Source organism: Barbus barbus (genome assembly GCF_936440315.1).
Source record: "Barbus barbus genome assembly, chromosome: 31".
Classification (NCBI taxonomy): domain Eukaryota; kingdom Metazoa; phylum Chordata; class Actinopteri; order Cypriniformes; family Cyprinidae; genus Barbus; species Barbus barbus.
The window spans coordinates 16401259-16424014 of NC_136759.1; the positions used below are offsets into that span (position 1 = coordinate 16401259).

The 22756-nt window shown below is 37.4% G+C and overlaps 2 protein-coding genes across 2 annotated transcripts in view; both read left to right on the forward strand.

The window, feature by feature from the left end:
- Positions 1-11567, forward strand: part of LOC306851491 (mitochondrial import inner membrane translocase subunit TIM50-like) — a gene marked incomplete at its 5' end in the record, with an annotated part of 29781 nt that extends 18214 nt beyond the window's left edge. The window contains 7 exons of the mRNA XM_079387769.1: positions 35-93; positions 172-291; positions 2947-3051; positions 4405-4503; positions 10363-10519; positions 10608-10714; positions 10798-11567. Of these exons, the coding sequence (XP_079243895.1) occupies positions 35-93; positions 172-291; positions 2947-3051; positions 4405-4503; positions 10363-10519; positions 10608-10714; positions 10798-10896 (746 nt within the window). The 3' untranslated portion in view covers positions 10897-11567. The remainder of the gene's footprint in view (positions 1-34; positions 94-171; positions 292-2946; positions 3052-4404; positions 4504-10362; positions 10520-10607; positions 10715-10797) is intronic.
- A 4536-nt stretch (positions 11568-16103) lies between these two features.
- LOC306850959 (delta-like protein C) lies at positions 16104-20713 on the forward strand. The gene is made up of 9 exons (XM_079386941.1): positions 16104-16397; positions 16490-16723; positions 16838-16895; positions 17010-17267; positions 17634-17995; positions 18085-18301; positions 18614-19307; positions 19403-19517; positions 19633-20713. Exons 1-9 carry the CDS (start codon positions 16347-16349, stop codon positions 19636-19638), a joined length of 1995 nt encoding a protein of 664 aa, XP_079243067.1. The 5' UTR covers positions 16104-16346; the 3' UTR covers positions 19639-20713.
- The last annotated feature ends 2043 nt before the right edge of the window (positions 20714-22756 follow it).

Genomic DNA, 22756 nt, shown 5'->3' on the forward strand with positions numbered 1-22756 from the left:
GACTTTACCAGTGTATGATTTGTCTGTCATCTAGATGTTCCTGTCATCCAGCAGCTCAGAAGAACCTTTAAATATTTCAAAGATTACAGACAGGTTAGAATACTCAAAATATTCCCAATCTATATCTGCATAGGAAAGAATCTGAGATGTTTTCTTTCTGCTTCTCTGTAGATGATCATAGAGCCCACAAGCCCAAAGCTTCTTCCAGATCCTCTGCGAGAACCCTACTACCAGCCTCCATACACTCTAGTGCTGGAGCTCACTGACGTCCTCCTCCATCCAGAGTGGTCGGTAAGTGTCAGCTCAATTAAAATAACCATGAGAGAACCTGCATTTAAGGAATGAGGAAAGACCAATGCAAACTATTGTTTAAAAGTTGTGTGTGTGTGTATACTATATATTATATTACACGTACATTAGGGATGCACCGAAATGAAAATTCTTGGCCGAAACCAAACAAAAATAAATACTGGGCTGAATACCGAACATGGTTTTTTGCATTTTTTTTCCCTCATGTATTTTGCCATTTTTTTCACATTGCATAAATTAAACAGCCAAAATGTGCTTTTTACTATTACTAAATGACAATTTAAAAATATTTACTTAACACTGAACATTTTTAACATTTCAGCAGACATTATACCAACAAAACACTATTTAATTTAAGATTAATAAGTTAATAAACTAATTTTAGGCCATTTTTGAGAACGCGTTCTTGAATCAAGCTCGTATTTTTTTTTTTTTTTTTTTTTTTTACTGTACAAATAAATAGAGCCTTGCTGAGCAGAAGAGAATGTCTTCTTGCTGAGAAAGAAGAGAATGCCATTGTTCGGTACAATTTATTCTATCTTTTCACGTATTCTCACACCGAAAAACTGAAAGAGCTTTTTTTTGCGGACTAATAATTTTGGTTGCCAAACATTCAGTGCGTCCCTAATATATATTATTCAGATACTACATATTCATCAGAATTGTCAGAAAAGACATTTATAGTATTATAGAAGATTTCTGTTTTGGGCAAATGCTGTTGTTTTGAACTTTCTATTCATCAAAGAATCCTGGAAAAAAAATGCATCACTGTTTCCTAAAAAATGTGAACATAAGACAGTTCTTTCAAAAATCGTACTGCAGAATGGTAGTGTAATTGGATATTTCTATAATTTTTTTTTTAACTCCTTTTGCCTTTAATTCAATTTTAATGGGCTTTCATTGTGAGAAATATGTTTTTAAAAGTACAATTAATATGAGGGGGGAAAACTCTATGGAACCCTGTTTCCAATTGAAAAAAAAAATCATCTTTATTTCTAGTAATATTTCCAATCATTTCAATTTGTATCTCAAATAGTTGGAACAGTGTACAACACACTGTATGTACAATAATGATAAAATGCTTCATAAAGTTTAAGATGAAGTTTAGCATTTCACACCATAGACCATGTCAACTCCCAGTCCCAATGAGCCACCTTGAGCTGCGAGACATAGACTTCACATTCTCAGAACTGTATTCATAGAGCTATCATGAAATGATTCTTAAACCTAGATTGGTAAGATTGAACCCCTAGCAAACTTTTCTTGGGCATTTGGCTCCTAATTCCCTGTCCTGTTCCAAACTAAACACAGCTGCGCCTGCTCTAGTATATTCTGTTCATACACTCTTTGTGTGCAGTGCTGTATAATGTGTATTTTTGTGCCCTCAGATCCAGACTACAATAAAGTGTCTCAATTTGATCGTTTTGATTTAGTGTTAAACAACCCTTAGTTGCCTATCAGTTTATCCTTATCAATTTCTGTTAATCATATGATGCCATCTGGAACACTGTTTTGGGCCAACCACCTGTCACCTCCTTTACCTGCTCCCTCCTCCCCTCTGTTCCCTCTACCTGACCAGCTGTGAGGGAAGGGCCACACACAGGTGACAGGTGGAGCATAGCCGACCTGTAACCTGACACACCTCAGCAGACTGTTACCGTGGTGCATGGCACAGTGATTTTTGTTAATCTAACAATCAATTGACATGAACAATGCTTCTTTGCTCTGTCTTTATTCTACAGGCTGTTGATCGCAATAGTCACGCTCTTGTTCTTCCAGTAAATGACTGAGAAAGGCTGTTTAACAGTTTGTTTAAAAATGTATTCCAGATGGGACTTCTAAAGATGTTTGAGATTTAAATGGCAACGCTCAGGAAATCTGAAACAGCACCTCTGAGCAAAACATGTCAGAGGCTGCTAATAGCAAAAATCTGTTACATGTTATTTCCTTTTTTTCAACAAGAAACTGAATGCATAAACACTGTATTTTGAAAGGAAATTATATACATTACCGTTCAAAAGTCAGTCAGAAAATGTAGTTTTGTTTGTTTTTCAAATGTCTCTCGTTTACCAAGGCTGCATTTATTTAATCAAAAATACAGGAAAACCGTAATTTTGTGAAATATTATTACAATTTAAAACAACAGTTTTCTATTTTAAAATGTAATTTAGTCCTGTAATGCAAAGCTGTTTAGCATCATTAATCCAGTCTTCAGTGTCACATGATCCTTCAGAAATCATTCTACTATGCTTTATTAGATTTAGTGCTTAAAAAATATTTCTTACTATTATCAATATTGGAAAATACTGTTGTGCTGCTTAATATTTTTGTGGAAACATTTTTTCAGGATTCTTTAATGAATAGAACATTCAAAAGAACAGAATTTATTTGAAATAGAAATCCCTTGTAAAATTATAAATGTTAGTATTTTTTAAGAAAGTATTAGTTATTGCAAAGAATTGTGCTGTCCTCAAACTAATGTAAATTTACATGCAAACTGACCAGTTAAAAACAAAAATGGTAAATAAAAAAAGATTAATTACAATTTATAATACTATAAATATTATACATTCTTGATTTCACATTTTGATCATTTATTATTATACATTATTTTCTGGATCTCCTCTGCCCCTCTAGTTGGCCACAGGCTGGCGTTTTAAGAAGAGGCCCGGCATAGACTACCTGTTCCAGCAACTGGCCCCGCTTTATGAGATAGTCATCTTCACATCAGAGACGGGCATGGTGAGGACTGCCTATTTAACACAATAATGCAAGTGTGAAGTGCTTGTTATTTGTTTTTGCATACACTGTTTCAAATGCAGCTGAAAGGAACATTTTCTTGAACCATTCTCAGCATTGAACTCGCTTTCAATGGATGCTATTTTGGGTACAGTGGCACACCTTTTTGTCTGTTGATTCTACAAACACAGTCTTGTGCTCAAATATAACATTTCCTAATTGATGCCATCAGTGAGACATTAGTGCTCAGCTTTAGTCTGCTAGTGTTTGTGTGTGTCTGTTGTCGTTTTGTTGGTGTGGCACACTTGTAAAGTCATGCAAATGAGTCTTGTTTTGATTGAAGAGCTATTTGCTGCTGTTGTTTTGTTTTATTCTAATACATGCGAATGTCAATTCAGCTTTACAGCAATGTAAAAATGACCCATCTACTTGATGGGCTGCTTCACAAATTTTAGAGCAACTAGAATTTGTAATTTAGGCTTTTGACAGTATTTGATGGCTAAATATGATATAAGAAGTGATTTTAGATATCTTGATTCCACTACATCCACCATCCGTTCTGTAGATGAGTTTGTTTCTCCATTGGAACAGATTTGAAGAAATTCAGCATTACATCACTTGCTCACCTCTAAAGTGAATGGGTGCCGTCAGACAACTTCACAATAATCCACACGACTACACTTCTTCAATCAGTGTCTTGTGAAGTGGGAAAACTGTTTGTAAGAAACAAATCCAAGACATTTTTAACTTCAAACCATTGCTGAAATCCTGAAACCATTGAGTCCTCTAACCATATTATTGCTTTCTCCAGTGAAAAAGTTGTCTTGTCTGAATCAGGAGAGAAATATGCACCGGTCAAACACTGTTTACAAATGAAAACAGTCCAAAAAATTTCTAAACCAATATGTTGATGAATTTTTATGAGGGGACAACAGGGACTTTTTCAATAGAGCAAGAAGTATTATGGATTATGGACCTGTATTTTGGCCAGAAGTGATGGTTTAAAGTTAAAATGACTTAATTATGGATTTGTTTCTTACAAACACGCCGCTTTTCACTTAAGACATTAATTGATAGATTAGAGTTGTGTGGATTACTTGTGGAACATTGTGATGTTTCTATCAGCTGTTTGGACTCTCGTTCTGACGGCACCCATTCACTACAGAGCATCCATTCATGAGCAAGTGATGTTATGCTGAATTTCTTCAAATCTTTTCCAATGGAGAAACAAACTCATTTATAGAATGGATGGCCTAAATGTTCAGCAAATTTAGTTTTTTTGGATGAACTATATCTCTCATTGTAAAACATTTCATAATGTGACTAAAAACAATTCCTGAATGCACAATATTGCAGACGGCATACCCCTTGATTGACAGTATAGACCCTCAAGGATTCGTGATGTACCGGCTCTTCAGAGATGCCACGCACTACATGGAGGGCCACCATGTTAAGGTAAACTACCCAATCTTCTTGTCTATACATCTGCTTCTCGAAATCATGCTTTGCTGGGGATGTGCACAAACTCACTCTCAGTATTTAGAACACTTCTCTGGTCCTGTAAACAGTGTCCGCCACTTAAAAAAATGTATCTGTCTGGTATTTCACCCCTACATGGCCACGGGTCTTTTGAGTCACAGTGTTTGAGATAAGCCATATGTCGAGAAAATCTGGAATATTTCACTGCCCTCAAATTGCAATGTCTTTTTATACAGATGTTGATAGTTTGGTTTTACCAACCTACACATCTTCTGGGGAAACCCATTCATAGAACTGTGAAGTTTCAAAGTGCTGCAATCCTGATTCACAGATTGCATTTGCTAATTTCCTAATTTCTTACAAATAGCTTTGAGTAAAGCTCGTCCATGTGTATGTAATACAGTACGGTCTGATCTTATTGCTCAAGATCCCGCCCCGTGGGCCCCCTCTCCTGAGTGACCCGTGCAACATTATGGCGCGATGCCCCCCGTTTCTCTTCTGCATGCCGTCCTTCTGTTCGCCCATTGATTTCCCCACTGCTATGTGCTTTTTCTTTTTTCTTTTCTCAACAGCCCAAGACAATAGCAGTTTCTTCCCCTCCTTCTCTCTTCCTCCTCCCGTCTCTCTTCTCAGGGCTCATTAACCTTCTGCCCCCTCCTTTTTTTCTTCGTTAGGCCGTCCGTCGTTACCTAAGCTTTCTCCTCATTAGGCTTATGAATGGTGCAAAACGCTTAAGATCAAATTCACAATTGCATTACGGTTTACAAATTCTAATTCAGTTTTAAAATTAACTTTAGCATCCATAATCATATTTCAGTGTCGCATGTACACTACCCTTCAACGTTTGGAGTTCGTTTTTTTTTTTTTTTTTTTTTTTTTTTTTTTGAGAAATTAATACTTTTATTCAGCAAGGATAAATCAAATTGATCAAAAGTGACAGTAAAGACATTTATAATGTTACAAAAGATTTCTATTTTAAATGCTATTCTTTGAGTTCTTTTGAACTCTGGAAAAAAAAAAAGTTCTGCATCACTAGCATCAGCATATTAGAATGATTTCTGAAGGATCATGTGACACTGAAAACTGGAGTAATGATGGTGAAAATTCAGCTTTGCCATCAGAAGAATAAATGACATTTAAAAATGTATTTAAATAGAAAGCAGTTGTTTTAAATTGTAATATTATTATACAATACTACTGTTTTTACTTAAGTTTTTTAAGTTTTTTCTTAAGTCAAATAAATGCAGCCTTGGTGAGCATAATAACATCTTTCAAAAACAAAAGAAAATCTTACCAACCCTGAATGTTGTACTGTATAAAACATTGAAATGTAATTCTTTTCTTCTCCATTTCTTTAATTGCATTAATATATTATTATTATTAAAATATTGCATTTAAACTTGCAGAACATTTGCTAGTAATTGCCTTAAACAAGTTAGAGTAAATTTCTTGTGATCCCAATTATTATTATTTTTTTATTTTTTATTTTTTTTTGGTAATGCAAATAATTGTTTACTGTATAGTGGATAACTGATAAATATCTATATTATTGAGAGTATATACTTTTTTGTTTACCTTTAAAAAAAAAAAAAAAAAATCTAAAATAAAAATAAAAAATCAGTCATTAATCTAAGTAAATTTATACAGTATTATAATGTATTAGTGCACTGAAAAAACAAGAAGTTAAATTTACTTAATTTTTATTTTGCAAGTTTTTGCACGCATATTTTTTATGTAAAATTTAAATATGGAATTAATTAAAAACTACTTAACTAAGTTATGTAAAATTTGCAAAGGAAATAAGTAAATTTAACGTGGCCAGGTAGAGTTTGAAGAGTAATTTCTACTTAATTTGTTTGTTTACCTTGCAATACTCCAGTACATTTCACTCAGTCATGGATTGTAAACTTTACTCAAACAGCATGGCACTGAAAAAAAATGCCTATAAAGCATGTGGTTAAGTTACAATTACATATGTAAGCAAGTAGACAGCTCGTAAAGGCCCGTTCACACCAAGCACGATAAAGATACAGATATTAGCGTCCACACCAGCGAACGATATCGTCTGTTTATTCTAAGCGCACGTGCATCTGCTGCTTTAAATTCTTGAGCTTATTATAGCAGGATGGATTCTGATTGGCTGCTAGTGTTTTTATCGTTCATCGGCTGGAAAAAGGGTGGTGATGGCGCAGTGGATAAGACACATGCCTTTGGTGTGAGAGACCCGGGTTCGAATCCACTGTGAGACACCAATGTGTCCCTGAGCAAGACACTTAACCCCTAGTTGCTCCAGAGCCGTGCGACCTCTGACATATATAGCAATTGTAAGTCGCTTTGGATAAAAGCGTCAGCTAAATGAATAAATGTAAATGTAAAAAAAATCGTTCTGGAAGTGATTCCAACGATATCGTTTCTTTGTGCCTTTATCGTTATAGTTGTGGTGTGGACGCTGCTATTCTTTAATACTGAGAATGATTTTTAGAACCATATCTTTATTGTTATCTTTATCGTTATCGTGCTTGGTGTGAACGGGCCTTTATTCTTTTTAAGGTAATATGTTGACTCAATATAGTTACTAACTGAATGAACACAGAGACCTGAATACTTGGCACATGATGCACAATGATGGTGACTATCAGTGAATCGTGTTTGAGTATGAATGGGTCATTTTGAGTAGAAAATGAACTCCAGATGTCACAAAACAGCAAGTTACTAAACCTAACAACAAAAGCAACCATAAAACAGTTTAAATACGGCTCGAAAACAGCCAAAAAAATTACCTTAATTATTCATGCCCAAGTGCATGATGGGAACAACGGGGTCATGACGTTGATATTTACTTAAACAATCTTTGTAAAAATAACAAACAATTCCAAGTAAAATATACTTTAAATTCTACATGCTTAAATTGAGTACTAATATTGAATTTACTCTGTTATTATTATTCTTGGCTGAAATAAATTATTTAATGTAGAAATTACATTTGTTTTTCTGTAGTATTTACTTCACCACAAAATCATTTTTATCAGTGTGTTGGGCGATATGCTTAATTTTCATATCGTCCTATCGTCAGCCTGTGAGATCGTGCTAATTTATTTAATTACTTATTTACTTAGTTTCATTGTCAAGAAAGTGAACTAACTCCAGCGCAAGGCTGAAAGCAGACTAATGTTTTTAATATGACTGAAATTGTATTTAACATAATTTCATAAAAATAATGTTAGTAAATATAATCTTAATTTCCTCAGTTATTCAAAAAGCAGCTACAGAAAACGGAGTATATGCACTTTAAAAACACTCCCATTATAATCAGTGAAGCTGTCTACACTGTATGATGAATAAACCTCTTATTCTTACATTGCACGTACATCTGCACTTTGTTGTTTATGATGAGAATTTGCGAGCTGGATAATCGTGTGTGATTGGTTATAACGCGCAACACTGTAAAAAAACGTGGATTCTATCGGTACAACCTTATAATGTATAGTATGAAAAAATATATATGAATTTGCTAAAGAATACATTTAACAATGTTTTACATAGCTGCTTCTGATCGTACACAAACAGACATGAGTGTGTACATGCGTATTTACGCAATAGGTCTTCGCTCCGGTCACATTTCACCACTGCCTGTCTGGCCTTGTCCACCAGACCCCCACATCAGCACTCTCTCTCCATCCACCTTCTGCCAACCCACGTTTATTTCACTCCGCTTCACCCTCCTCTCCACCTCCCTCACCTCCCATCTGGCTCTGAGAAGCGGGTGGGGGAAGGAGCAAACAAAGTCAGACAAGTGTGTCTTCTGAAGAACTGAATTAACGACTAGTACGCTTACTAAAAACAATGGGAAGTTTGAAGAAAACTGGTGCCCATGACAAGACTATCACTAAAAGTGAACGCTAAAGCAGAATGCATTATGGGCCAGCATGAACTTGATCGCGAGCTGAGTGATGCATGACGGAAAGGTTCCCTGGTATTTATGAAAAACACAACTGTGCTCAGTTTCCCAAGATAGCCTCTCTGTGAACCGTTTGGTACAGATATGATGCCAGTAGATGCTGCTGCTCCCCACCCCCAACTCAGAAAGGGGGCGGAACGGACTTTGATTGGCAGGTGCGTAGCGTGGCATGTGCGTATAGTTAGCGGCACGCTTCCTCCGGCTCGTGCTTCATTGTTTTACCTGGGGAATTGGAGATACTTGGCAACATGACACTCTTACGCCTAGCTGCATTACACGGCTCTGGTCACACACACACAACTACAACACACTAGCTACATAAACATAGTAATTACCATTAGGTTTCACATTTTGAATGCGATTTAGACATCAAGTTCGCGTGTAGCTATAATCCATGAAAATCTCATTATTTATACATGCTCGCTCATACGCTCAATAATAAATACAGTGAAACACACACTCTCGCTCCCGGTGGGGTTCAGGGCGTCCCTCATTGGGAGGCAGATGCGGGTAATTTATTGTAAATGCTATGGAGTGTGCCACAGTCAAGAGGGCTTTCCTTTCGGGGCCCCTCCATCTCTCTCAAACACGCAACTTTTTTTTCGGTCCCTCAGGGGGATGCTGATGACCTCGGTGATAGAGAGAGTGCAGCGTCCCTGTCCATCTGCTCTGTAGGACCACCACTGAGATAGCTGGCCCGGAGAGAGTGTGTGTTTGTGTGTGAGCAAGTGGCCAAGAGCCGGGGCCAATGGGGTAGTGTTAAGTCTTTGCACCCCTCCACAAATGCATAGGTGTAAATATGGTTCGCATCAGTGTCACACAAACGTTCAGGGGTGAGAAAGGTCACATTTAACCTCAATTTGTATGTATAGCTGGGATAAGTAGACTGCAGCTAGTTTACTAGATGGCAGGGCTCTTGAAGCAATAGTCTGCTAAAGGCAGAGGGTTACAAAGATTTGACCATGGGTAAGGTGTTTTGGGGATTTAACCGTAGTAAAATCACTGTACCACACAGCCAAGAGTGGCTATTATCACATTGCTGTTGCTAACGTTAAAAAAGACTGCACTTTTTAAACATCTATACAGATAAATAGAAGTCTAAATATGTAAAGTAAAATGAAAACAAAGTTACATATAATATGATTATATAGAATGTAAATATATTATATAATTTAACTTGTATAACTTCATATTTATTTCTATTTTTATATTAATTTAAATTTTTAGTTTTTACAATATATTTTAAATTGTTAAAATGTTAGCAACAGAAATAAGCAATGTTTCAAGTGCAATATCTTTGAAGCATGTTTTGATGAACTGTGATGGTATTAACTCCTTTTTGGTTGATTCTTGAGAAAAGAATTTTAGTGCGACCATATATATAGATATATATATATCTATATATATCAAAGAAACTCTAATCAATTTTTTTCATTTATTTATATATAGTTTATTTATGTACATTTTTTTTCTTTATTTTATTGTACATTTTTTTGTTACCACCACGAGTAAAACTGTGGTAGCTGACATGGCGCTAAACAAACAATATAAATAAATATATATATATATATATATATATATATATATATATAAATATAATAATACAAATTATATATTAATTTATTAATATATTTAATAAATTATATATTTTACATTTAGATATTTAATACATTAAAAAATCTAGTTCATAATTGTATTAAATTATACTAATATAAAATCATTAACTTGTTAGAGGTATTAAACAATTGAATTAGTCTAATTTGCTATTTGTTTGAGGTTTAAAGGTTTAAATCTAGGCTTGTTTTTACATCTTAAACCTTTTTTTTAACATATGCTTGAATGATATTCACTAATGACACTAATTGTTTCTCCTGCAGGATGTGTCTTGTTTGAACAGAGACTCCTCTAAAGTCATTTTGGTGGATTGTAAGCGAGAGGCTTTCGGTCTACAGCCTTTCAATGGCCTGGCGCTGCGCAAGTGGGATGGCAACTCAGAGGATCGCACGCTCTATGACTTGGCTGCTTTCCTTAAAAGTGAGTATGCATGTGTGAGAGAAGAGTTCAGGGCAAATTGGAGTTGTTGGATTGTTGTTCATTTGTACAAATCATTTGATCTCTATAGCTATAGCCATCAGCGGAGTGGAGGATGTACGTTCAGTACTAGAGAACTACGCCCATGAGGAAGACCCCATTGAAGCCTTCAAAAGAAGACAAGCGCAGCTTGCACAGGTACTCATCACATCTCTTTTTCCCTGTCAGATGCAATATTTAGTGGTGTTTAATAATACAGCATAAATATTTTGCACATACAGGAAGAAGAACAGAGACTTTCGGAGCTTGTGCAACAGAAGAAACAGGGATTTTCTTTAGGCACCATCGCAGGTCGTTTCTGGTCCCGGAAGCAGCAGTGAGGACTCATCCTGCTCACACCCACCTGATACGGTCCCACCTGGACTGTGACCGGCCATTGAGATGAGGGTCATAGTCAAAAAGGTGGACAGTGTATGTGGGAGGGAGGGAGGGAAGAACGGGAGCAGAAGGGCATGTGTGGAAAAAAACATCTGAAGAGATGCTACCTTCCAAAAGACGTTCCATCCCTGTGGAAAATAGCACTTCCTGGACAGCAGACACACAGATATGGTGCCCTAATGTATGATCTCACTGAACAGAAATTGTTTCAGAATGGTCGGACCAGTTTCTGTCCACTATTTTGCTCCCTTATCTCTACAAGAGCAAAGAACTTCCATGTGAACTGAAAAACAGATGCTGTTTCCATTCTATTTCAAACCCATAACTGATCCTGTAGGCAATAGCCTGATATTAGACTTCAAAAATATCTGCTCAGCACACGGCACATGATGCAAAACCTTGGATTTGTGTTCGTGCTGCCAGTGAGACGTTGTCATGGTGATACTGTTGCAGTGTGTTGAGGAGAACCTCTCAAATAAAGAGCTCAATCTGGTGCTATTTCTCTTCATGATAGAAATGGCCCATCATGTCCGAGGATGTGCTTGTGGAATGTTCTTTGTATTGCTTTTGTTGTGAAACATCCAGAATATCTCCAATAAACAAACCATAACTTAATGTGTGTGCAATGCCATGGATGTTTTTTTTAAAGATCTCATCCAGAGCAAATCAGCTTGAACTATGATGCTTTAAATGATGAACTTGTACCGTAGTTTATTAATAATCATAATGTGTTATATGGCAGCAGATAGTTATATAAAGTGTTTTTGAGAAGAAATTAGATTAAGTGCAACACTCAATGTTAAGGAAGCCTGTTTCACAATTCTGAGGAATAAAATCATTATTATGAGAGAAACCGAAAGCAATTCCGTGTTGACATCTTGCAGCTGTTTATATTTCACAATTCAAACTTTTTCTTAGAATTGAGTTTATATCTCTTAATTATGACTTAATTAGAATTCTGAGTTGATATTTTGGAATCTTAGAACTGTTAACTTTAATTATTTTTTAATATAATGCATTTTTAGTTTTATTTATTAATCATTCATATCTTTTTGTTTTGTTACCAGCGCACTATTTTGGCCAAGTTTTTTTTTTTTTTATATATATATATATATATATATATATATAGAAATAATGTTAGTGATTTTATGGAGTGGATGCAGCACTTATTTCGGGAAACAATGTTGAAACCAGACCAATATTGTAATTTCATGCCATTTTTCTTTAATATTCTGTGCAAAGGGTTTTGATATAAGAATGTAATGCAGTTCTGGCTTTAGCTAAAATATTTCACATTTCTTTAATAGGCCTAATATAACCAGAATTAAAATAATTAAACGGTTGAATATAACTCATGGTAGTGTCATTTGTTCCAAAAAATATTAGATTTGAAATCATTGTATACTCTACCAATATCTAAAACTTTCAAATCTGTTTAGACTGTGTTTCTCCGGTTGTCTCCAGTGTATTAGAATCCAGTACTAAATCAATTTATCTGTTTCATGAACTTCAACCCTCTAACTCGATCTTTGTGCACTTAAAATATCAACATGATGCGGATAACCTCTGACCGAGCCGATGCAGCAGCATGTTTCAGAACCCACACAATTTGAGGCACTTGAGAGACCCAGAATGCGAGGTGTTAAACTTTTGTCAATGTCACACCTTTGCGTTTGACAGAGGACACGTGCCATTATGGCCTCACTGTAACCTCTAACTGGCCTCTGCAAAACCACACCATGATTTGTTTGGGGATACGAGACAGAAAACGCAGTCCCATAACTGTTCCCAGCCAGAAAACAAACAAAAATGTGGTGACATTTCATTCATCTATATAAAACAGCCAAATTACAATGAATGTTTTTTAACTAAACGTTGTCATATCAACAACAACAACAAAGTCTGACGAGCCTTAAATACATCCTTTAGATTAGGATATGGCGACCTTCAGTAAGAGATAACTCCGACCTATTTAAGTGTTTTTGGTTTAATAAAAAGAACCGGTTCGTAAGCAGGCACGCTGTATGTCTGTGATTCATTTAAAAGAACCGACTCTTAAGAGTCATTCGTTCGGGAGTCGGACTGATCACACTGTGTGTGTTTGATTCACTAAAAAGAACCGGCTCATAAGAGTTATTCGTTCACGAATCTGAGTACATAATTCAGTAATATTAACCTACGATGTTGCGTAGCCTACTGTATAGGCAGTCCAATACTATAATACCACTGTAAATCATAAAAATCCTTCGGTTCATGCATTTTAAACGGAACCTGTCCCGAAAAAATCCAGGTTCTCTTATGATGGGAATAAACGCTCTCAATTTTAGCACATCTGTACAGTGTTTTCGCTGACCTGTTAAATGAAATCGCCAGTGGCATAGTTTAACCCCACCAGACTGTTTCCCAAAGGTGTGAACAAATGACATACGAATAAAGTGACGCCTCAGAGCCCCGCGCACGTGCAGGGGTCCTGGGAACCGGTCTGCGTCGAGCACCGCGTGTCGCGCTTCACACCTTGGCAGAGGAGCACCAATTCACATTTATGGATGCGCCTTCTGCCACTGGCTAACACCTCACCATAACTGTCGCCATGTGTCATTTCACTCCCATGTGCCAATTCTCCTCCTCCTCCCCCCAGAATTCACTAGCACCCAGTTCCAGACACGCTTTATCCCAGCCAAAGCGACGGCTCTTACACCGTTTGGATGTGAGACACGTGGACGAGAAAGTGTTAAACACTGGCGCGCAAAGCAAAACATCTAGTGCTTCATTTTGTAAGCCGTAAAACCAGGCGACGAAACCATTACCGTGGTGACTTTATTACACTTATGTCCCTCGGGAAAGGGGGGTCGTGCAAGTTTGATCTAGCTATCATCCACCTATATCACGAAACATCAGAGATGTACCATGCGCGTCTTCGATTGAGCCAGATGGCTATTGATTTGTGACTTTTCCCCGCTTTCCCCTCATCACTCTCTTTGTTGAATGAACATAATGAGCACACGACACCTATTTTGCTGAACATGTACCCCATATAGCGCGCATCAATACGAGCGTGGCCAGGCCACGCTTCACGGGACATGCAGAACAAAAAAAATCTAATTGTAGTAGTTTTATATATGCCCTTTGATTAGGCCGCAGATGACTTGTAGTTCAGCAAAAGTATAGGCTACTCTTTCCAGCAATAAACAAACTTATAAGTTAACTTATAACTTAACAAGTTAAGCATATATTATTCTTTACATTTAACAAATAAATAGCCTACGTATCAGAAATACAAAAAATATTTTTATTAGTAAGAAAGGTGTTTAGTATTTAGTATTAGTATTGTTTAGTATTTTTTTATAGTTTATGTAACATTTTATGTTATTAAGTTGACATTAGGGTCTTTTTCCCCTTCCACCTGTGTTACCAATACAGTTTAAAGCAAATGAAGTGTTAATATCAATCAGTGCAGTTGGGTTGTTTTGATTAAATAATAATAGCTACAAAAAATACAGCTAACTAACACAAAACACATAAAAACATGATTTATTAAAATGTATAAAAATGGAATTATCTGTTTTTGCAAATAAACTCTTGAAATATAGAAATATAACTCAAATAGGTTGGCATATCAAAAATGGCATATCCATTATTGTTGCATTAAACCACATAACCGCTGTATGCATAACGCGTCAACCAAACTCCAGGATTTGTTTATTTGCTGGGACAGTTTTCTTGTTTACACTGATAATAACTCTCGTTTATTCATCCTTGTGTTCATCAGAAGCCAAGAAACCAGACTGTCTTAATAATTGTCCGGCGACAATAAATTAACAATAGCAGCCCTTCTTAACCCCCCTAATCATACGGTGCCGTCCAGTGGGCAAAGCGTGCCTGGGGTAAAGATGGGGCCAGCGGAGGCACGCGTTGCTCTCATTAGAATCACAATAGAAAATCACTAAAGCACGAGCAACAGTTTGGAACGCTGCGCATTGTTCGCGCGTGTCTGTCTCCTCTGTTTACCCTTAACATGGCCCGGTATAGTGCGACAGAAGCTCTCTTTCTTAAATTAACTCACAAATGGAATACCTGCAATTCTTAATTTTGAGTTTCTGTTCGCATAATACTTGAACAATTGCTGCTGCGTGCTCTAATTCAGAGCTTTTGACTGATAAAACTTAAAAGTTATACAATAAATTGATAATTTTAATTATAATAAACAAATCAGTAAATCAGAAAACGTCCTATACTATGCATATTTTCGTGTCCTGGTGACAAGGTGATGTGTGTGTGTGTAGCCTACATATATATCAAGAAAGCGAAGCGCAAACATGCGCAGGTGCAAGGATTATCATACAGCTGTAGCGAGAGCCCCCTCCTATTACATGTGCACACACTCTTACTCCAGAAAGCAATTATCTGCGATCTTAAATGCCCTGCGCAACCCCCCACCATTTCAGCCTCTTTACCAAAGTCCCACAATCCAAACCCAAGATAACAAAAGAGCCCTCCGGATCTTTCCAGGGCACAATAAAGCGCTTGCCGGTTTAACGACTCGCACGCGTCAGAACAATTACAGATTTTAGGGCTGAATTAAAGGGGATGTTCGAATCCCCTCCACCAAAGAACACCCCCTTTCCGCGATCGGTGACGAAAACAAACTTTTTTTCCAAAATTGCGTGGCACGTGACATCGTTGAAAACCCAAAGTGTAGCCTGCGTATTTTTTAAATAATAAGATAATTAGTAAAAATTGACATAAAAAAGGAGAAAAAAACGCACATCTTTAAATATATGGCAAGAGGCACAGGTTTAATTAGGGCCCAGATATATTTCGAAAAAAGTTCAGAATTTATTCCTATAAAGTTCAGGAACAAGACGCGGAGCAATGTTATAGTCACTTAGTAAATGTTATATAATATGATAACAGTGTTAATATTTAACAAATGTCAGGTTGTTGTCAACATTAACCAACTTTTGTAAAGTTTCCAAATGCCTGTGTTATGTATCCTACAGTTTATGTTGTTCTCTAATATCTATTTGACTATAAAATGAACTTTAAGTGTCCTGATGTTCAGGGATTCATCAAGTAAATCCATTTATGACCTGCGCACAAGCCACGCCTCCTCTTGGCTGTATTTAAAAGCACACACACACTAGTCCACACTCCACAAAACTAACTGACGGGTCCAAAGTCCCCTGGAGCAAGAAATCTGTTTCTCTTTGCTTTGTAAGCTCCAACATAGACATTCAGATTTTTTTTTTAAATAGTTCAGTCATTTTGCTTTGAATTCCGATAGTTTTTAACTACTTTTTTTCTTTCTTAAATCGTGGATACCACCACAAACATTCATATAAGACTACTCTCTCAGTCTGCTATCGTTCAGTAGCAGACAAGAAGATCCAAAATGGCTCGTGTTTTATTAACGTGTTTTTTAATTTCGTTGCCTGCGCATCTGGTGAGTATTTCACACATATCTGAATGTAAGCCGCTCCTTTGACAAGTGCTTTCCCATCGTGCTAATATGGGTCCTGTTTTATATTTCCATAGGCGGAATCATCCGGTGTGTTTGAGTTGAAAGTGCACTCTTTTACAAGTACAAGCAGTGTGTGTAAACGGTCCAGCGACTGCCAGATCTTTTTCCGTGTTTGCCTGAAGCACTCACAAGACATCATATTACCAGATCCGCCGTGCACTTACGGCACTGGAATGACAGGAATATTCAGCGCAGACTCCATCGCCAGCAGTGCGCATATCCGCGTGCCTTTTAATTTCAAGTGGCCGGTGAGTAGGCTAGCTTACAAAGCCATAGACTACTATTTATTATCAGTTCACATTTATGTAACCTATACATGCACACATGTCTAATGCATGTAAGTATTTGTTCTGGCTTTACAGGGAATCGTCTCGTTGATAATAGAAGCCTGGAACGCAGAGTCCTCTGACCAGTCAACAGGTAGCCTATGTGCTCAACTTTTGCCTCACCTGCGTAGTTTTAATAGTTTACACAACATGTATTTGTTACCTCCAGATCAATATGTTAACGCATAATTTGTTTTATTTATTTCAGAGAACATCAACAACATGATCAGCCGTTTGGCCACCAAAAGAAGACTCGGCATCGGCGAGGACTGGTCCCAGGACGTTCATCTTGGAGAGCAAAGTCAGCTGGGCTTTTCTTATCGCGTTGTGTGCGATGAATTCTACCATGGCGAGGAATGCTCGGATTTCTGCCGCCCACGGAACGATGCGTTTGGCCACTTCAACTGTGACGCCGCTGGCAACAGAACTTGCCTGCCTGGATGGAAAGGCGACTATTGCGCGGAACGTAAGTGTTGCTCTTAGTTGTAGCCTACGTAATAATTTGCGCTAGATAAACGAACATTTGCAGGGAAAATAAATAAATAACGCGGGCAAGTTCAACGGCATCTTGCCGCCACATAAAACGTCTAAGTTGCTTTTGTTCACTGTAACAATAGAAGCAAAGAGCATGATTTAACAAGGACACGCGCTGAGACCTAATATGCTATGCCTTCCGTGAAAAAGACGGCATGTGTTTCTTTTGTGTGAGTCCCAGCTGCTTAGTTTAGTACTTAACAAACACTTGATGTGCCTGAGCCTCCAGAAGGGGGGTTGTTTTATGATGCCCAGTCATTCTAATGTCCCCCTTTCTCTCCCTCTCCTTTTTAAACAGCCATCTGCTCGTCTGGCTGTAGCGAGGAGCACGGTTATTGTGAGGCCCCCGGTGAGTGTAAGTGCCGCCTCGGGTGGCAGGGCACCCTCTGCGACGAGTGCCAGCGACACCCGGGGTGCCTGCATGGCACCTGCAACCTGCCCTTTCAGTGCACTTGCAAGGAAGGCTGGGGAGGCCTGTTCTGCAATGAAGATCTGAACTTCTGCACCAATCACAAGCCCTGCATGAACGATGCCACCTGTACCAACACCGGTCAAGGCAGCTACACCTGCATTTGCAAGACCGGCTTCAGCGGCAAAACCTGCGAGATCGAGACCAACGAGTGCGACAGCAACCCGTGCAAGAACGGAGGCAGCTGCAACGTAAGCAGCTGATTGCGACACTACACTCGAGTCTTGTCCTTGGTGGAGCTTGGATGTTAATGCTAACGGCTTTAGCTTTTTCTTCTCAGGATCTGGTGAATGATTACACCTGCACATGCCCTCAAGGCTTCTACGGGAAGAACTGCGAAGTCAGCGATATGACTTGCGCCGACAGACCCTGCTTCAATGGAGGAACCTGTGTGGAGAAGGGAACCGGTGGATACTCCTGCCGCTGCCCTGCTGGTTACATGGGCTCCAACTGCGAGAAGAAAATCGACCGATGCAGCAGCGACCCCTGTGCTAATGGTAAGCACATTTTTCCCTTATCTTCAGTCCTAAATGCAAAACATTCCAACGTCATCCGCCTCCAGCAAAATGCTGAACCTTCAGGTCTTTTTGTTTGAGCTGCATCCACTGTGCGTGACGTACTATTCATGCATGATAGAACAGACGCCAGTGAGGCTCTTACACTGATATGAATGGTGAGATAGAGCTGTCATAAAGCAATAGACTTGCTTTCCCATGGGTTATGATTACTCGCCCTGGTTTACTCCCTGAAGTTCCCTCAGTTTTAGGCTAATGCTTTAATATGGTTCCCTTGTGTTCCCTCTTTTAAAGGTGGCCAGTGTCTCGATTTAGGCAAAAAACTGACATGCCTATGCCGTCCTGGCTTCTCAGGCTCACGTTGCGAAATCAACATTGATGACTGTGCAAACAACCCTTGCCAGAATGCTGGCACCTGCATGGACGGCATCAACGGCTATACCTGCACATGCACGCTTGGTTTCTCAGGCAAAAACTGCGCCATCCGCTCTGACGCCTGCAGCCTCATGCCTTGCGAGAATGGAGGGACTTGCTACACCCACTTCTCTGGGCCTGTCTGCCAGTGTCCACTAGGCTTCATGGGCACACGATGCGAGTATAAAGACAAGCCTCCTGTGGTCAGCCCTCCTATTCCAGCAGCCTTGGTGGTCTCATTCACTCTAGGCTCCATCACTCTTACTCTAGTGGTCTGCGCCGCCATTGTGGTCCTGAGACAGATGCGACAAGGCCACAAACCAACCTCCACCACTGTGCGCAATGACTTGGAATCTGTCAACAACCGCCTTTCTTTGACCCCGTCTTCAACTTTAGGCAGAGAGAAGGAGGCGTTGCTTATTCCTGGTGGTCCATTTAAAGTGTCCAATAAAGATGTGGCACTCAGATCCACCACTGTGGACACTCATTCCAGTGACAAATCAAATTACAAGCAAAAGATGGTAGACTACAATATGAGCATTGACGAAAAACCTACAAACAACAAACTAGACATGTAAGTTTTTGTCTTGCTTTCTTTTGGTCTTTGTTTCTGGTCTATTATTTGCTTGACATAAATGTGACATAAATTACATAAATTCTTAATTTTAGGAAAAATTCGGAATCTACATTACTGGTTCCACCACTGAACTATCCAAAAGAGGGAGTGTATCATCCTGTGTACATCATTCCTGAACACATAGAACAATGTGTATTTGCTACTGAGGTAAGCATCTTCAGACATATTTTTTTTAAAGTGCTTTCATTGTTCTTTATCATGATTTCAGTGTGATGCTTTGAAAGCACATGCGTTAACTTATTCTCATTCCGTTCTTTCTCAGGTTTAACAGTATTCGTCAATCTGGAGCACCTCAATCACCAATGGGCCTGACCCTAAAATGTTTACAGTCTTAAAGGACAAAAGGAAGACGTGAAGAGAGAATATATATATATATATATATATATATATATATATATATATATATATATATATATATATGTATGTATATATATTATATCTACATTTATTATTTATTTATTCATGCTGCTGAGTAAAAGGACTACTTAATCATATGGACAATGATTTTGCGAAGACAAAGCAAGAGACTTGAGGAACAACTTGCATTATTTGCACTGTTTTCTTTTCCTTCTTTTTTTTAAATGAGCCAAAAAGAATTTATATATAGTTCATCTTATTTAAAATGTACATAAAGACCAAGAACTTTCTGGAAGAGCTGAGAAGAATCAAGGATTTGTTAATCACAGAGGCCGTGAAAAGGAAGCAAACAGGCATCCTGAAGTTCATCTCCCTCTGTGAATCATGTGAAGCCCAATCAATCAGCCTTGTGGGTGGAGGAGGTGCAACTGAAGGATCTGGAACTGTGACCATGGAGTATTTTTTATTTTTTAAATTTTTTGGATATGGTTCGAAATGCTATTTATAAACGGATCTGTGATGAAAAGCAATCAAAGATATCGAAACAAGCTGTTTCGACTGTGAACAGCTGTCTTCAGAATCTACAGTTAAATATGACTGTGATTTTACTTAGTGCCTACAATGGATTTGACTATCAGTGATGATTACTGAAACCAAACCCAATCTTAGTTAAGTGCCTCATCTTTTAATGTGTTATAGCTCAATGGAAAAGGTACTCCTTGGAAACACTGAAAAAAACCTTTTTTAACTCTACTGGAGTGTTTTTCAACAGACAATGTTTTGGTTGACTTGGGTACAAATTGTTTAACCAGCAGTGCATGATGGATGCTGTTGTGTACAGCTTTCATCCTGTCAACATTCACTGTTGCTAAGCTATTTCCGACATTCCCAAAGCTCGAAAGTACCAATTGGTTCAAACTAATAGCCTCATCATTGTCAAGATTTCCTGGTTTTGTGAACCTCTGCATTAGGGTCTTTTCAAAAAGCTTTTCTTTCCTTTTTTTGTGCATGGCATTTGTTTCTTAAATTTTTTAAAACCATTTAAACCAAATTGATACTTTTATATTTTATACGGTCTTTCTTAATTTAACAATGCAATATTGTACAAAATCTTGAGATATTACTACTATTTAATGAGATTGTAAATAATGTGTATTTATGAAAGATAAATGTATATATATGTTTATGTATTGTGTTGTTTGTCACAAGGCCAGAAATATATATTTTTTCATACAATAAATCCTGAAATAATTTACTCTGTATAATGACTTCTTTTCTTTCATATGATACTGCTGAGATAATAACTGGGATGGATATATTTTAATTTTAAACAACTAGCTATAGAAATTGACACATGTATATGAATCGATGTTTGATCACCATTAGAAAAGGAAATTATCTAGACAGCTGTCGTGAACTAATATCTAGTAAAATTCATAGGAAAGCTTTCCAGTATGCCCTTTACTAATCCACTATTAAGTAATTACTGTGTTTTTGTTGTATAACTAGAATGGCTGTAAGATATGCTTAGTATCTCTGATCAGAACAGTGCAGATGAAGCCAGAGAAAATTGTGAAGGGTTATTAATGGTCCTCAGACAAGATCACCTGCCCCCCCCCCCCCTTCCTCTTCCATTCAACGAGAGAAGCCGAGGCTTGAAAAGGGGGAGGGAGGCCTCAGTCGTTGACGTGGGCCTAGCCTGGCCTGACACCTGTTCTCACCACCAGCCTACAGACACTCGGTACTGAGTCTCTGTTTCTGTACTGAGACCCACCATGAAGATTGTCTATTTGTCACCTTCAGACTCTCCATAATACACACAATTATAAAAGAATCCTGAGGTTACAGCGAATACAGGATTTTCTAGAACAGGAGAAAGATTATGAGCATTTATTGTTTTAAATAAATAAATACTTTTATTCACCAAAGACATTAATTCAAAAGTGACAGACATTTATAATGTTAAAAAAGAAATGTATTTCAAATAAAAGCAGTTTATTGCAGTTTTTGAACGTTCTTGAAAAAAAACAAATCAGTTTGCATAAAAATATTAAGCAGCACAACTGTTTTCAACACTGATAATAATAATAAATGTTTCTTGAGCATCAAATCAGTATATGTGACACTGGACCACAAAACCAGTCATAAAGTCAATTTTTCGAAATTGAGATTTACACATCATCTGAAAGCTGAATAAATAAGCTTTCCATTGATAGGACAATATTTGGCCGAGATACAACTATTTGAATCTAATTGGAATCTGAGGGTGCAAAAAAAATTAAAACATTGAAAAATCTCTTTTAAAGTCGTCCAAATGAAGTTCTTAGCAATGCATATTACTAATCAGAAATGAAGTTTTGATATATTTACAGTAGGAAATTTACAAAATATCTTCACGGAACATGATCTTTACTTAATGTCCTAATGATTTTTGGCATATAAAAATGGATAATTTTGACCCATACAATGTATTTTTGGCTATTGCTACAAATATACCCAGCGACTTAAGACTGGTTTTGTGATCCAGGGTCACATATTAGAATGATTTCTTAAGGATCACGTAACACTGAAGACTGGAGTAATGATGCTGAAAATTGAGCTTTGCCATCAAAGGAATAAATAAAACTTTAAAATATATTAAAAAGGAAAACAGTTATTTTAAATTGTAATAATATTTCACAATATTACTGCTTTTACTGTATACTTAATCCAATAAATGCAGCCTTGATGAGTATAGGAGTCTTCTTTAAAATACATTAAATCTGAATTTTGATCAATTTAATGCACTGAATGCATGATCAATTAAAAAAAACGAACCCCTAACGTTTGAATGGTAGTGTAAATGATAAACATATAAATGCTGTCCTGTATTTTCATAGAATTTTGTTAGTTTCAAGAAGCTTAGCTTTGTAGCCTTTTCCTGTAAATGACTTGTGTTAGCATTCACTTTTGTTTACAAGCTTGATTTTTTAAACTGATAATAAATCTGAAAGTATACACTCCTTTCATACCCATCATTCTCTCTCTCT

Bases quoted from the DNA above. Each gene is read 5' to 3' on its own strand.
- LOC306850959 (XM_079386941.1), top strand. From the start codon at position 16,347: ATGGCTCGTGTTTTATTAACGTGTTTTTTAATTTCGTTGCCTGCGCAT. The intron at 17,996-18,084 runs GTAAGCAGCTGA...TTTTCTTCTCAG, and splicing joins AGAACGGAGGCAGCTGCAAC to GATCTGGTGAATGATTACAC. The intron at 19,308-19,402 runs GTAAGTTTTTGT...TCTTAATTTTAG, and splicing joins ACAAACAACAAACTAGACAT to GAAAAATTCGGAATCTACAT.